Genomic DNA, 15999 nt, shown 5'->3' with positions numbered 1-15999 from the left:
TAAACCCCACAAGAGTTACAAACAGTCTAAACTCCATTATACAGATGAATTAACAGGAGCACAGAGTTATTTCCTGTGGTTTTTTAACAAGGAAGGATGACAGGCAGAAATTGATAGGCAGTGATTCCTTCTCCAAGTTCAGTGCTTTTACCATGTTGAACCTCATTGTTATTTCTTTGTTGTGAACATGAAGCCCAGTGTGAAGTGAATGACACTTCCTGGACAACATTTGATGGTGTGGAGTTCAAGTGTTCCCATCCTCACGATCAGGAGCTTGTTGTGGCCCAAGATTGCCATGTGGCCCCCAATTTTGTGATTCTCACAAAGAAAGGATTTGCCAATTCTACAAGAAAGGTTTCCCTATTTTGGGGGGAAGGTAAGTCTGCTCTGTTAACACTAAATTTAAGGCAATTTGGTTGCCATCATAATCAAAGAAAAACCTAGTCCTCTTAGACCAGGGGTACCTTTGACACTTGTATTATTGAGACGACCATCCCTTAAAGGATCGCCATGCATTTGATTGGTCTTTTTCTGGCCTTCAGCACACATCCAGAAACCCGGACGTGTCTTTCTATCCAATAGCATCAACTTTTTTACTCAAATATGCCCTGCATGCGGTGTATCAAAAAAGTAGTTCTTATAAGAAGAGCATCTGAAGAAAGTTTTGAAGAGTAACCAGAATGGTAATAGGCCTAAAATTCATCAGTTGAAGAAACTGGAGATGTAGACCAAACACTAGAATTCGAAGTCCATCTCGGATCTGCCCTGCCCGTATGATTTTGGACAAGTCACTTAGCTTTCCTGAGACTCAAGAGACCTTGTCTATAAAATGGGTGTATTAGACTAGATATGGCCTCCAAGGTCCCTTTGAGCTCTAGGTCTGTGACCTATGTTTAGCAGAAAAATGGGGACGTTCATGAGGGACGTGATAAAGATTTCTAAGAATTTGAAGCTATCCTATAGAACAATGTCAGACTCAAATAGAAAGGGATCTCTGCTGGCCATATATTGGTCTAGAAAACCACAAATGAATATTATAATAATAGTGAAGATATAGAACATACTTACTATGTGTTAGCCACTGTATGAAACACTTTACAATTATTCTTATTTGATCCTCACAACAATTATTATTTTATTTGATCCCAATAATCCCGGGGCATGCAAGTTAAATCCACTGTGCTTTATCATAATAATAAAAATCATAATACTGGCTCATTTTCATTGAGTGCTTTTAAAGTTTGCAAAACCCTGCACATATATTACAATAATTTTTTTGGTCTTTCTCTGGTCTTCAGCACACATCCAGAAACCTGGACATGTCTTTCTATCCAATGGCACCAACTGCCATTGCTGTATCATAGGCATATGGTATATCGAAAAGAAGTTAGATTTCTCTCTTATCACGCTCAATTTGGATCAATGTACAACATGGAAACAAAAATAAAGACTGACAGATTGCTTTCCATGGGGGGTTGGTGGGGGGAGGGAAGTAAGATTGGGAGAAAAATTGTAAAATTCAAAATTCAAATAAATCTTTAAAAATTTTTTTTAAAAAGTTAAATTATACAAGAATCTGGAGAAAGTTTTGAAGGACAACCAGGATGGTAACAGGCCTAAAATTCACGCAAGGATCAGTTGACGAAACTAGAGATGGGGTCCAAACACGAGTCCATCTCGGATCTGCCCTGCCTCTATAATTTTGTTACAAACATTTACGCTATTATCGTCACCATTTTCCAGGTGAAGAAACTGAGGCAAAGGGAGCCTAAATGACTTGCCCAGGATCACAAAAATTATTGATGTCTGAGACCAGATTTGATCTCAGGTTTCTCTGACTCCAGATCCAGAGTTCTATCCACTGGACACATTTTCTATGTTGTGTTGCATTCTTATTTATTTTGTTAAGCATTACCCAGTTATGTTTTAATCTGGTTCCTGTTGGACTAGTTGATACCTCTGATGTAGAAGGATTCTACTGTTTCCCCTTGGTCCCAGGGAGGCAGAATTAGGTGGAAGGGATGTGCGGCAGAAAGGCATACTTAGGTTTGGTGTTGTATTGACCAGATCTTTGACAATTAGAGCTAAACAGAAATGGGCTGCTTCTGGAGAGGGTGATCACAAGGTAATAACCTTGTGAGGTCTTTACACCAAGGTTTATCAGATAGGCTGTCTTGGAGGTGAGGACTGGATGAGGACTGAATCAGAGAACTGAAATCTGAGATCCCTCCAAATCTGAGACTCTGTGATTCAACTTGAAAGCCTTAAGAGCATGAAAGCTCTCGAAGTCACTCCAAGAAGATTATATAGTATTTTGATGAAATAGATTGATTTCCTTGACAGTTCAGACTCTAGAATTAGATTCTTTGACTACAGGAAGGCTACAAGGTGCTTTTTGGCTGTTTTCTTGAACCTATTTAACTCGTTTTCAAAATCACAACTTGGATATTATTCAATATTATACTAGACATGTTAACTATAGCAATAAGAGAAAAAGAAATGGAAGGAATTAGAATAAGCAATGAGCAAATGAAACCATCAACTGCAGATTATGTTATATGTTCATATTTGTGAAAATATATGTAGCTTAGAGAATCAACTAAAAACTAGTTTGAATAATTAATAACTCTAGCAGAATTACAGGATACAAAAATCAGAATTTGTGAAATTTTTAATTGTCTTTTTTTCTTTTAAAGGAGAATAGCAATCTATCTTCATCATTAATACTCTATGTAACTTTGCATGGCATCCTATTATTAACAAATGAAACTGTATATGAGCAGAAAAAAGGTACAGTAACATTGTGAAACGATTTATTTATAAGTGACAACACCCTGGAGCAGCTAGGTGGTGCAGTAAACTGAGCACCAGCCCTGGAGTCAGGAGTACCTGAGTTCAAATCTGGCTTCAGACACTTAATAATTACCTAGCTGTGTGGCCTTGGGCAGGCCACTTAACCCCATTTGCCTTGCAAAAAAAAAAATCTAAAAAAAAAATAAGTTACAACACCCTCTTGGTTTTATGTAATCTCAATTTAAAAAAAAATTTTAACTCTCAAAAACTATGCATTGAGTTAGTTTCAGTTTATCAATTTTCATTTAAATAGTCGATCATCAGATGATCAGTGATGTAACAGTATGTATTGGATCAAAACTGCTCCAAAGGCTTTTCTTTAAAGATATTTCTGCCTTGTGTTAATATTTTCAAAAAAGGGATCTGGGTCTGGAATCAGGAAGACTTGAGCTCTACTAGCTGCGTGACCCAATCTTTGCTTGTCTCAGTTTCTTCAACTGTTTCTTCCAACTAAAATGGGAAAATTAATGATATGCACCTCCTAGGGTTGTTGTGAGGATCCAATGAGATATTTGTAAAGTGCCTAGTAAATGATTAGTAAAAGTTTGTTTTCTTCCTTCATATATATATATACATATATATGTATATATATATATATATATATTTGTATATGTGTGTATTATTTAATTGTGATGAATTGGAAGTAAAATACTAGAAAACTTCCAGTTGAAATTTGAGCATTCCTTAGACTTTATAAATTCATTTTTTCCTAGCTGGTTTTCTTAATTAAAAAGTGTTGCCCCTGAAGGAAAAAAGATATGGAGATTCTAGAATTTAATTAGAATTTTGGTTAGAATGAAAGAAAAGTCACTTTGTCCAGCTAATGTCAGAGTTAGTCTATTTTTTTTGAGCATTAGCCATAACACACATAATCCACTGGGAGATATGAGTTCTCAGTATGAATTGGAAATGATGGTAGTTGGTTTAGCTTAACAGTGCTGTAAATTCACAGTGACCTTTCCATTTGGGGGCATTTAATTTTGTATTATTGAATATCATTGAGATAATGGTTTCAGCTCCCAAATACCCTGCATGAAACTTTCCTTGGATGACAAAAAAAGCAACAACCCACAAGTTTCTTATGCTAATCACCTCAGATAGCAACAGGTAGGTCTTGGGAATAATTGGATTTTCTCCTCTTTTCTAGCTCAAGCAAAAGATTCAATCTAGGAAATGGTTAAGGGAAGGTGCCCTTCTTTAAACTTCAACTTGAATAAACATTTATTAGATGTCATATAAAGCAGTGTGCTGGTCACTCATGAGATGAAGATGGTGATGAATAGTCCTGGATCTCTAGGAAGGAGTTCACATTCTAATGGGGCCATATAACACACACACTACACACACACACACACACACACACACACACACAAAATGCAATAAATGCATGAAGTGGTATCAAATTAGCTGGAAAGATTGAGAAATCTTTTATGTAAGAGATGGTACCTGAGTTAGTCTTTGGGAAAAAATCTAAATAGAACATATGAGGAGGGAGCGAATTCCAGACTTGAAAGACTTCTTCTATAAAGGAAGACCTCCTGGGAGAAATGGACATCCAGCAAGATTCCAGGATGTCAAATTATGACAGTACATACACTTAAGTAGTTTCTTCCTGAAATATGCCAGGTTCTGTTTTTTATTTCATTGGGAAATTTCAAATAAAAAAATAATTGTAATAAGAAGGAGAAAAAAATCTGGGAGTAAATGACTGGTAGAAATGTTTATAATTCAAAAAATAAAATGTATTTACAAGTTTTTTTTTGTCAAAAAAAGGGAAAATGTGTAAAGACTATTGACTACTAACATTAATTCCAAATGCAATTATGCACTCACTATTTTCCTTTTTTCCTTTTAAATAGACTACATAAACATTTACCAACCAAACGGAAGTGTTGCCATATTAGCATCTGAATTTGGATTAGAAGAATTAGTTTATGATGGCAAAAAACTTAAGGTAGGAAATGTTTATTATAAGACTGGAATTCTCTCTCATAATGATATACATTGATTCATGTATTTTAATCTATTTATCTAACTATCATCTCTGTGTTGAGTTCTTGACCTTCATCACCAACTGCCAGTTAGTTATTTTCATCTGTACTCAATAGGTAACTCATACATAACATGTTCTAAGGGATTCGTTGTCTTCCTCAAATGTGATTTCCCCTTATCCTTCTAAATTTGCATCTTACTGTTGTGAGGATAAGCACTATTCCATTCAACCAGATTCCAACCTCAGAGCCATCTTTTTTTACCTTTCAGTTCTCTTTACCTCCATATTTGATCAGTTGCTTCACTTTATCATGTGTTGTCTTCTTTTGACTCATGAGGGACACCATCCTATGCATATTCTCATCATCTCTGGGATAGTCTGTTTCAAATAGCTTCTTAATTCCAGTTTGACTACTCCAATCCATCTACACAAAAAGACATTCAAAGTGACTTCCTAAAATACAACTTTGATCAAATAACTTTCTTATTCAAGTATCGTTTTTTTTTAGTTTTTGCAAGGCAATGGGGTTAAGTGACTTGCCCAAGGCCACACAGCTAGGTAATTATTAAGTGTCTGAGGTGGGATTTGAACTCAGGTCCTCCTGACTCCAGGGCTGGTGCTCTATCCACTGTGCCACTTAGCCACCTCAATTCAAGTATCTTTGATGACTCTCTCAAGTGACATTTTAAAATTCTTTTTAAATTTGATTCATCTACCTTTTCAGACTTTTCACATGAATCCTCCCTATGCATTTGTGTTCCAGCCACAGTGGCCTGTTTGTTGGAATCATCTTTCTGTATGTGTCTCCATAATTTTGCACACATTTCCCTCTGCACTTATCTAGCATAGTATACTAACTAGAACCACAGAGACTGGTGACCATCTCAAATCTCTGTCTTTCACATATCTTCCTGGTTTGGCCTGCTTGCATTGTTCTAGGATTGCCTGCCTTGTCATCAGGCTTTCAACACTTCAAGCCCACCACCACTTCAGATTCCCAAGGAATAAATCTATTTTGGTTTCTAGTCTGGTGGGTCTTCATCATGGGAGTCTGGGGACACTAAGGAAGTAAAAAGAAGTCCCCTGGATACAAACTCAAATCAAATATAGAGCAGACAGTTTTTTTAGCTCACACAGAAAGGGAACATTAAACAATAAAAAAAAAAAACCTTAGTATGATTGGAATTAGTTTAGAGCCTTTCAAAGCTTCCTTCATTAGAACTTCAGCTACCTAATATCACACTTCCACTGAGTATGGCCCCATCAGTTCCATGGACACTTTTTTCCTACTTAGGGGCTTCTCTCCCTGAGGATGATCCTGACCTCTTGGCTGATTTTCTGGGACCTCGATTTCTCATCAATCAACATATATTGATGAAGCATCTATTATATGCAAGAAAAATTATTAAATGCTGGTGATACAAAGACTGTTTGGTTGCAGGCAGCTCAAAGTCTAATGGGGAAGACAGTTTACAAACAGCTATGTACAAACAAGACATCTATAGATGTAGATACATATCTTATATATAAGAGAGAGAAAGATTTTCAAATATATATACATGTCTTATATAGGGCATATACTCATATAAATGCATGGGTATGTGCATGTAATGCACATGTGTGTTATATATGTGTGTATAAGAAATGAAAGTAATCTCAGAGAAGAGGACAATAAGGAGGAGTCTTGGAAAGGTCTTTTGCAGATGGTGGAGTTTGATCTGAATCTTGAAGGAAGTCAAAGAAGTTAGGGAGTAGCACACAAGAGAAGGAAAGACAGTGAGAGTTGAGATGTGGAGTCAGGAGGTAGTGACTATTATATAGCAGTTGCTCCAGGAGCTGATACCCCAGCTCAGTGCTGAGGGAGAAGGAAGATGCTAGATGACTTTGGAGATCTTGCAGGTCTCAGAACCAAATGAATTAGGATACAAATTCAACCTAGACACAGGTTTGATGGGAAGGCCATTATCAGATTAGCTGGAGGAGAAGACTCCAATCCCTCCATGGCCCTTTAAAGCTCAGAGAGTCATCCTGATAGGTAAAGGTTACCTTTTTCCTAAGTCCCCAGAGCTCCAACTCTTAGTCAGTGAATAAGGACCATCAAGAATACCTCCATCAATGCATGCCCAAGGATATACCAGATTGTAGTCCCCCCTTACCTCTACCCCAAAGAATCTCTAGCTTCCTACAAGACTCCCCTCCAGTGCCCCATCCTATGGAAATCTTTTAATGATCCCAACAGTCGTTAATAGTGTATCCATCCTCAACTTATATCTTTTCCTTTCAAGGGTCCAGGTTGAATCTCTTCAGTAGAATAGACTCTTGAGAGCAAGGCCTCTTTTCCATTTGTCTTTCAATTCTTTATACATGGGAGGCGGTTGATAAAGGCCAGTTGAACTGAATAGAATATACATGAAATATTCTCTGTTAAAGATTGCCATCTCTTCTTGGATGAGAGGGAAGACCTGTGGAATTTGTGGAAAAGCCAATGGGGAAGCTCAAGATGAACTGGAAATGCCAAATCAGAAGCAGGCCCATGACTGCCCAGTTTTTTCCCATTCATGGCTATTGGTAAAAGAAAACTGTGAGAAAGGTGAATATATTCTGAAATTAATTATCCACTTGGGAGATTCAGAACAAAGACTATTCATATGATCTCAAATATTAAGATGAGTGTTCAGGCAGATAGGAGCAACTAGGTGGTCCAATGGATAAAGTACCAGTCTTGAAGTCAGGAGGAACTGAATTCAAATCCAACCTCAGACATTTAACACTAGCTGTATGACCTTGGGCAAGTCAATGCTGATTGCCTTGGATCCAGGGCCATCTCCAGTCCTCCTGAGTCGTATCTGACAACTGGACTCAGATGACTCCAGAGGAGAAAGTGAGGCTGATGACTTAGCACAGTCCCCCCCTCACTTCAAATCAGTTCAAGTGCTTGTCATGGTGTGTGGGGCACACAACCACCAACCCAATAAATTAAACTAGAGGCTTCTCAAGATAGAAACAGAAAGCAGTTTTATTCCATTTCTGCAGAAATAGGGTATCACCTCCGCCAGTAAATCTGATAGAGTGAGGTAAAAATGGAAGAAGCAAGAAAGATTTTATACCCTGTGATAAGTTTTAATTGCATTTCCTCATTTCCCCCCCATCCTGTCCCCCTTAGGGGCTCACAATCTTTCAGATCATGCCATCAGGGCCTTTCTGCTCAGGAATTCACAGTTATTGAAAAAGCAAGACACAATTCTTTCTTTGATAACCTGTCTTTTTTTTTTTGTAAGACTGGGTAAGGTTATCTTTACAGGGGTCTGCTTCTGTACAAAATCCTCAAGAAGAGGACAGTTTTACAATATTTCTAGAGACAGAGCAGAGGTCACCTTCCCAAGACCCTGAGAAGTCTTCTCTAAAGTGAGTGAAGTTTGTAAATTCTTGCTTTGCTTTCTTTCTCCTTCCTCAAGACATACATAGCTCTTAGATGTCAATCTCTTCAATTTCTACACTTTCCACTTCCCCATAATCCTTTTCTATCTTCTCTATGTGATTCAGTATGTAATTTTTCTTACTTTCTTTCCACTTTGATCTTGATACTATATTTTTTCATCTTTGTGTCAGCTTTGTGCATTGCTACAGCAAGCTATCTCCTTACAGCTTTCCATTATCTGAATCCTTCCTGCAACAAGACTCATCTCTTTAGCTCATCCTTCTAGTTCCTTGACCTTCTCTTAGCATCTCTTAGCATTCAAATTTCTCATTTAAATGTTCCCACTGAAGTGATTTTTATTATTGGTTATCCCTGAATTGATCATTATTCAGTATAATTCAGGCTTAAGGAAATTATAGTTTGATTAAGTTAAGCATTAGTGTTGCTGTGGTTCAGTCATTTCAGTTATGTATGATTCTTCATGAGTCCATCTGGGGTTTTCTTGGTGAAAATACTAGAGTGATTTGCCCTTTCCTTCAATTCATTTTATAGATGAGGAAACTGAGACAAATGACTTGCCCAGTGTCACATGATGTCTGAGTTCAAATTTGAACTCGGGTCTTCCTGACAGCTAGGTCAGGTGCTCTAACCATTGTACCACCTAACTGGCCAAAGGATTTACTAATCTGCTAAACAAAGGAAATACTAATAAGCAAGAAGATAGTCCCTGCCCTCAAGGAGTCTACATTCTAATGGAGCAGGCTACTGTAAAAAGAGAACTAGAAAGTAGACTTGTGGAGGAGGGAAATACTGGCAGGGGAACAGACAACAGACTATAAAAGATTTTTCTGAAGAGTCGAGAACTGAGCTTGGTTAAAGGTGAAGATGGCTGGCATGAGGCCATGGAGGTTGTTTTTACTAATGTTAGTGGGAATAGTGTTATTGCTATAGAGAGGTAGTTAGATTTAGTGGATAGTGGACTAGGTTTATAGTCAGAAAGACCTGGGTTCATATTCTGACTTTTATCCTGACTTTGGCCAATTCATATAAACTCTATGTGTCTCTGGTAACTCCTTCAGCTTAACTGCTATGCCATAAGCAAGTTACTTCATTTTCAAGGGAATTATAGGTGATAACCTGTTTGTAGAGGAAGTTTGCCTTTCTGATGACATCACACAGGTCCTTCATGCATTGCTATCATATATTAGAGACCTCTAAGTTTTGCAATTGGATTCTGGAAAACCAATCACTAAGGTACATACTTAAATGAATCCAAAAATCCAACAATTTCAAGGTAACATGAGAGATCAACTAGTGAATCCCCTATGCAAAATATAAATGAGAAGATGACTCTCCAAAGAAAACCCAAGGAAATGGTAACTTGAACTAAGACAGACTTAGTCATTCATCAGGCACAGAAGTTCCAGTCTTTTTTAAACAAAGCATGAGCTCAATACTGTAAACACCTCTTAGACAAAAACAAACAAAATTTGTGAACACTCAAAAAGTTAGCTCTGGGTTTTCAAAGAAAAATAGGAACTCAGATTCCAATCACTGAAAAGAACTGACATGAGTCAAAACAAGTTCGAAGAGGATACCTGCTATTATGGTCACTTGGCCTCAGAGGAAATTATATCCGGATGGTGTCTGGTAAACTATCTACCAGAGAGAAAAAAAGTCTGATTAAGGTCTGGCATTCTAGGAGTCTGGTACTAAAAGACTTCTAGGAAGAATGCAATAGGCATGATGAATACAAAACATCCTATGCCCATAAGAGGAGTCTTCCAAGCCAGATAGCAAAATGACTTCTCTTAGGAACCCAGGGTCCAATAACCAGAGTTAAAATTTGAAGAGGTATGGAATATTAGTATACTGATAGAATTAATGAGGCCTTATTCTTTTCAGATAATTAAAATTCTAGGGGAAAAAAATCTTTTGCTGAAATTGATCTTCCTTTTGTAGTTATGCCATCATTTCCTCCACAATTTTGACAAGGCTGTCATTTCTGCTTAGATATGATAAACACTAGGTTGTTGAGTAATGTATTTTTTAAAGAGCATCATTTAAAAAAAAAACAGAAGGGGTGGCTAGGTGGCACAGTGGATAAAGCACCAGCCCTGGAGTCAGGAGTACCTGGGTTCAAATCCGGTCTCAGACACTTAATAATTACCTAGCTGTGTGGCCTTGGGCAAGCCACTTAACCCCATTTGCCTTGCAAAAAATCTAAAAAAAAAAAAGACTCGCTAACACAAATTCATACATAAAAAAGGAAATGCAAACTATTCTCCACAATAAAAGATTGTTATAAGCCAAAACATCTCTGAAGTCTTACCTCATCCCCCTAAAGGTGGCAAAGATGACAAAACATGGGAATGATTTAATGTTGGAGGGAATATAGAATGTATTGCTAGTGGAAGTAGGAGCAGTCCAGCCAATTCAAAACTGACTGAAACCCACATGACCAGACAGAAAGATTACACTGATACCAAAAATATTCATGGCAGAACTTCTTGTGGTAACAGAGCTGGAAACAAAGTAGCTGCCCACTAATTCGAGAGGTGCTAAAGTTATTGGGGCACATAAAGGTGATGGAATATCGTATTTCATGGAAAGTGATGCAAAGGGAGAAAAGGATTGGAAGACCAATATGAACTGATGCAGAATAAAGTAAGTAGAACTAGGAAAGGAATGTATATAGTGAAATATCAATGACAAAGGAATCTGAACCCTACAGTTATACTGACTATACCTTGAAAAAAAAGGATGAAAAAGGCATCTCTTTTCTATGAAGCAATGAATAAACTGTCAGAGTTGGTTAGTTTTGATAAACTTCATTTTTTCCTTTCTTTTTTTTAGGCTTTGTCATAGAGGATAATATGATGATGACGATGACAACAATGATAATAAAAACAGTGAATAGAGCCTAGGACCTGAAGTCAGGAAACCAGAGTTTAAATCTGACCTCATAGGGGTAGCTAGGTGGTGTGGTGGATAAAGCACTGGCCTTGGAGTCAGGAGTACCTGGGTTCAAATCCGATCTCAGACACTTAATAATTAACTAGCTGTGTGGCCTTGGGCAAGCCACTTAACCCCATAACAAAACAAATCTGACCTCATACATTTACTAGCTGTATGATCCTGGGAAAGTCACTTAATCCTGTTTGCCTCAGTTTTCTCAATGGAAATCAGGGATAATAAGATTAATATTGCAGGGTTGATGTTGAAGATTGAGTGAGATGATATTTACAAAATTTTTAGAACTATTCTTGTCATCTAGTAGGTGTTATGGAAATGTTTATTTTTAATAATAACAAAAACGATGATGATGATGATATACTAACAACAGTTAACTTTCATATAGAACTTTAAATTTTATGAAGAATTATATATATCATCTTAAGCTGTATGGGGGAAGAATTTACATAGAAATAAAGTGATATAAAAAGAAAGTTATTGATAAAAAATTAAAAACAGAAAATGAATTTCTGTTAAAGTCTTGCTTCAAGATCGTTTCCTGATGAGGAGCTCATGACCTTGAATGATCCCCTTGGAGCACAAATTTTGAAAGGTTTCCCAAGATAGGAAAATGTTGTGTTTAAGATAGTTCTTAAGAGCTATAAGTGTCATTCAAAGATAAGTTTATATCAACACCAACAGGTTGGCCACTGGTTGATAAACTCTAACCATAAAACATTTTTTTTTAAAAAAAGATTCTCTTTTATTTTCTCTATTTTTAAAATAAAGCTTAATGTGTAAAAGAATGGTCACCTATAAGATTTTAGAGTAGCTAGGTGGCACAAAGGATAGAATTCCAGGACCGGAGTTAGGAGAATTCATCTCACTCTGAGTTCAAATATGACCTCAGTTTCTTATTCTGTGTTACCCTAGGTAAGTCACTTAACCTAATTGCCTCAGTTCCCTTATCTGTAAAATGAGCTTGAGAAAGGCATATCAACCATTCCAGTATCTTTGTCAAGAAAACCCTAAACGGGATCATGATGAGTAAAACAAACTGAAACAATTGAATTACAACAACAAATAGATTCAATGAATAATGTCATATTGTATAAACCACTCCTGCAGATCTTCTCTACACATTTCTTTTTAGGATGCAAACCGCAAAGGAAATATGAACTCTTGGACCTTGTGGTGACAGGGGAAGAATCCACATGTTTCTCCACTGAGCCAGTAGAGCCAGTAGAAAAGACTGCAGATCAGCTGAGACCACTAGACTTAATGCTGGCTTCCATTGCTTCCCTAGATTGTATCCTTTGAGAAGAGAGAGAACTGTGGGATCAAATGCATATTGGAATGAGAGGAGTATTATGTAATGGAAGTGCACTGACCTAAGAAACCTCCTATTATTCATACAAGCTACTTTATCTCTCTAAGACTTTGTTTCTTCACCCCTGTAAAATAGGGAAAATTGACACTTGTAAATAAATGGTCTTTTGACTTTTTATAAAATACTTTCCTCACAACAGGCTAGGAGGTAGGCAACAGAGCTGAGAACTGGTCTATCAGCACAGGTGTCTTGAGTGGAGATAGCAATTGGCTAGTGAGGGACTAGCCCAGCAGCAGAGAACAGAAAAGCTCCAAAGTCAGAATAAGAGCCCAGGTTTTCTGAATACAAGACTAATATTCTCCCCTTTGGATAGCAAAGTTAATATTTCTATGATCTACTTCTTGAGGTTGCTGTGATGATCAAATAAAATTATGAAAATGTTTCATACAGAGACAGAGACAGACAGTTATCTAAAACCTCCAAGGTAAGTACCACCAGAATTATTATCATCCCCATTCCACAGATGGAAAAACTAAGGCACAGGGTCAAAATGACTTACTTGCCTGGGGTCACACATTAGTCACCAAAGTAAGAATTGAGCCCAAGTCTCCCTGACTCTTTCTCCTATACCAAACTGCAATTCTAAGATTCCAATGAATGGGGCAGCTAGGTGGCCCAGTGGATAAAGCACTGGCCCTGGAGTCAGGAGTACCTGGGTTCAAATCTGGTCTCAGATGCTTAATAATGACCTAGCTGTGTGGCCTTGGGCAAGCCACTTAACCCTGTTTGCCTTGCAAAAACCTAAAAAAAAAAAAAAGATTCCAGTGAATAAGGACGGTCAGTATGACATCAATGATTATTTAGTTTCAACATTATTTCTCCAGCGGCTGCCTCACTACCATGGACATTGAATTATTATTAGACATTTTTCCATTCCCAAATAGGTCATTCCAAAATCTAAAATATCCTTAAGAATTATGGATTATGGGGAGTGGGGGGTGGGGTGGAAAGAATCTCCTCTGAAGTCTTTAGTTTGAAATTTCTGCTTTCTTTGCTTTGCAATTTTCACCCTGCATTCTTAATACTTTTTAACCCCCTTGAGTCTCATCTTGTAGAGGAATCCACTTCTCGATGATGAAGGAAGTATGGCATTTTTAAGAATATAAAAGAGGAAGATTTGTTTGGAAGGGTGGAGTAGAGTTTCCCAAGATCCTCTGGATTAGATATTGCCCAGAGGCTTGGCACCACTTTGTGGTACGAGGAAAATCATATTTGCACATTTGCGAAAGTGTTGCAGATGTCCTAATAGATCCAACTTCCCAACTGTAAAATGCTCCATTTCCTGGGTTCCAAAAATGCAGAATGAGACAACACAGAATTGACATGACCCAGAAACCAATGACTTAAGAGTCAGAAAAACCTGGGTTCAAATGTCCTCTCAGCTTCTTACTAGCTGTGTCACTCTGGCCAAGATATTTAACCTACCTGAGTTCAGATTCTTCATCTGTAAAGTCAACAAGTCCAGTGATGTTGATGAGAGTTCCCTGTTTTCTTCTCCACTAATTCAATACATGGGACTATCTCCTAGCAGCAGCAGTTTGTGAATGCAAAGTATATAGGACTACTCTTAACATAACAGTATTAGCGAGGGTACAGGCAAATCCTCAGATTTGAGTCTCCTTCAGTGTCTTACAAATGATCATGAAAAATACAAACTTCCTTACCGGGTTTTAGCCCTCCATAACGTAGCTCCAATATGCCTCGGGGTACTCCCTCATTCCAAACTGGACTCTTGGATGCCATCATATGTTATTTAAGCATTCACATAGGGCAGTTGGCACACTTAAAATAGATTTTGTTCACCTCTCAGTCTGGGAAAATCCTTCCTTTCTTCCTTCAAGGTTCAACTCAAATGCCACCCCCTCAAAGTAATCTTCCCTAATAGACCTTTAAGATAAACATAATGAATTTAATATAATTTATTTACTTTAATTTCTACAATAAATAAATCATCCACTTTACCCAATATTCTCCTTTTTCTCTATTACATTCTGCCTTATGCCATCCAATCTTTTCAGTTGTGTCTGATTCTTTATAATTCCCTTTGAGGTTTTCTTGGCAAAGATACTAGAGTGTTTTGCCATTTTCCTCCAGTTCATTTTATGATGAGAAACTGAGGCAACAGGATTAAATGATTTGCCCAGGGTCACACAGATTGTGTCTGAGGCCAGATTTGAATTCAGAACGATAAGTCTTCTTGACTACAAGGCCAGTCTCTATTCATTGAACAACATGATGATCCTTAAGTCTTTTTCATTTTTCCTGTCTATAAAAGTAAGTTATTTCAGGGCTGGGATTGTATAATTTCTTTTCATTTTTCTGTCTTTAGTATCTGAGTAGATATTTAATACACGGTGGTTGTTGGGGGATCAGAACTTTTAATCTAGATAATTATATTCCAAATTGGTTGCAGCAATGGCCTTAAATGTCCTTCTCTGGGCACAGTCCTCAACAAATCACTAAGAAAGACATTGCTAACTTGAGAGATAAGAGGTTTTTCAAGAGGGCCTAAGTGCCTTTCCTGTGGAGTAAAATGCATGGTCTTTATGACAGCTCTTTGAGATTTTCTAAGATCATTATGTGCTCCAGCATAATTGTGTGAGTTTTCTGCCACCCTGATAGTCAAATTTGCAAAGATGGTTCTGGAACAGTTTTTGTTCACAGAAATCATTCAGAGATCATCATTTAGACATTACCATCAAATTTGCCCCTTTAAGAACATAGAAGTCCTGGAGACATTGACAACTCAAAGAAATGCTAGCCTAGTACAGTACTAAGCCATCAAACAAAAGGAAAAAATAAGAATTAGGGCACAGGCACAATTAATTTGGCAGCTAAATGATGTAATGGATAGAGGGTTGGGCCTGGGATCAGGAAGATTCATCCTTGTGAGCTCAAATCTGGTCTCAGATACACACTAGTTATGTGACTCTAGGCAAGTCATTTTTACCCTATTTGCCTTAGTTTCTCATCTGTAAAAGGAATTGGAGAAGGAAATGACAAACCACTCCAGTATCTCTATCAAGAAAACCCCATATGGGGTCATGGAGAGTCAGACATTTCGGGAAACAATTAAACAACTATTATTCTGAGAAAGTGGCCATTGAAGCCATTGGAGTGTATGAGATCACTAAAGGAGAGTAGTGACAGGAGAAGTCATAAATGAAGAAGGTCAGGAAATTGCAGTACTTGGCAGATGGGAACAAGGTGGAAGGTCAGGATCCTGTGGTGGAAAGTGGGTCCTAAGGCTAGATGGTGATGTTGATCAACTTTCTGGAAAATGTGAAGAAAAGGGGGTATCCACCCCCCATGTAGAAGTTTGAGGGACCAGTGGTACTCTCAGGTTCTCAAGAGGGCTCAGCAGGAGCGGGGAAAGGACGCTTGCATAAA

General features: G+C 37.6%; 1 protein-coding gene across 1 annotated transcript in view; it reads left to right on the top strand.

Moving 5' to 3' along the window:
- The window catches only part of LOC141511848 (vitellogenin-1-like), a 79598-nt gene that overhangs the window by 62693 nt on the left and 906 nt on the right, over positions 1 to 15999 (top strand). The window contains 6 exon segments of the mRNA XM_074220861.1: positions 188 to 389; positions 2705 to 2790; positions 4713 to 4807; positions 7277 to 7436; positions 12373 to 12453; positions 12456 to 12525. Of these exon segments, the coding sequence (XP_074076962.1) occupies positions 188 to 389; positions 2705 to 2790; positions 4713 to 4807; positions 7277 to 7436; positions 12373 to 12453; positions 12456 to 12525 (694 nt within the window).

Source organism: Macrotis lagotis, chromosome 2, assembly GCF_037893015.1.
Source record: "Macrotis lagotis isolate mMagLag1 chromosome 2, bilby.v1.9.chrom.fasta, whole genome shotgun sequence".
Classification (NCBI taxonomy): Eukaryota; Metazoa; Chordata; class Mammalia; order Peramelemorphia; family Peramelidae; genus Macrotis; species Macrotis lagotis.
This window is presented reverse-complemented; position numbering and strand designations above follow the sequence as displayed.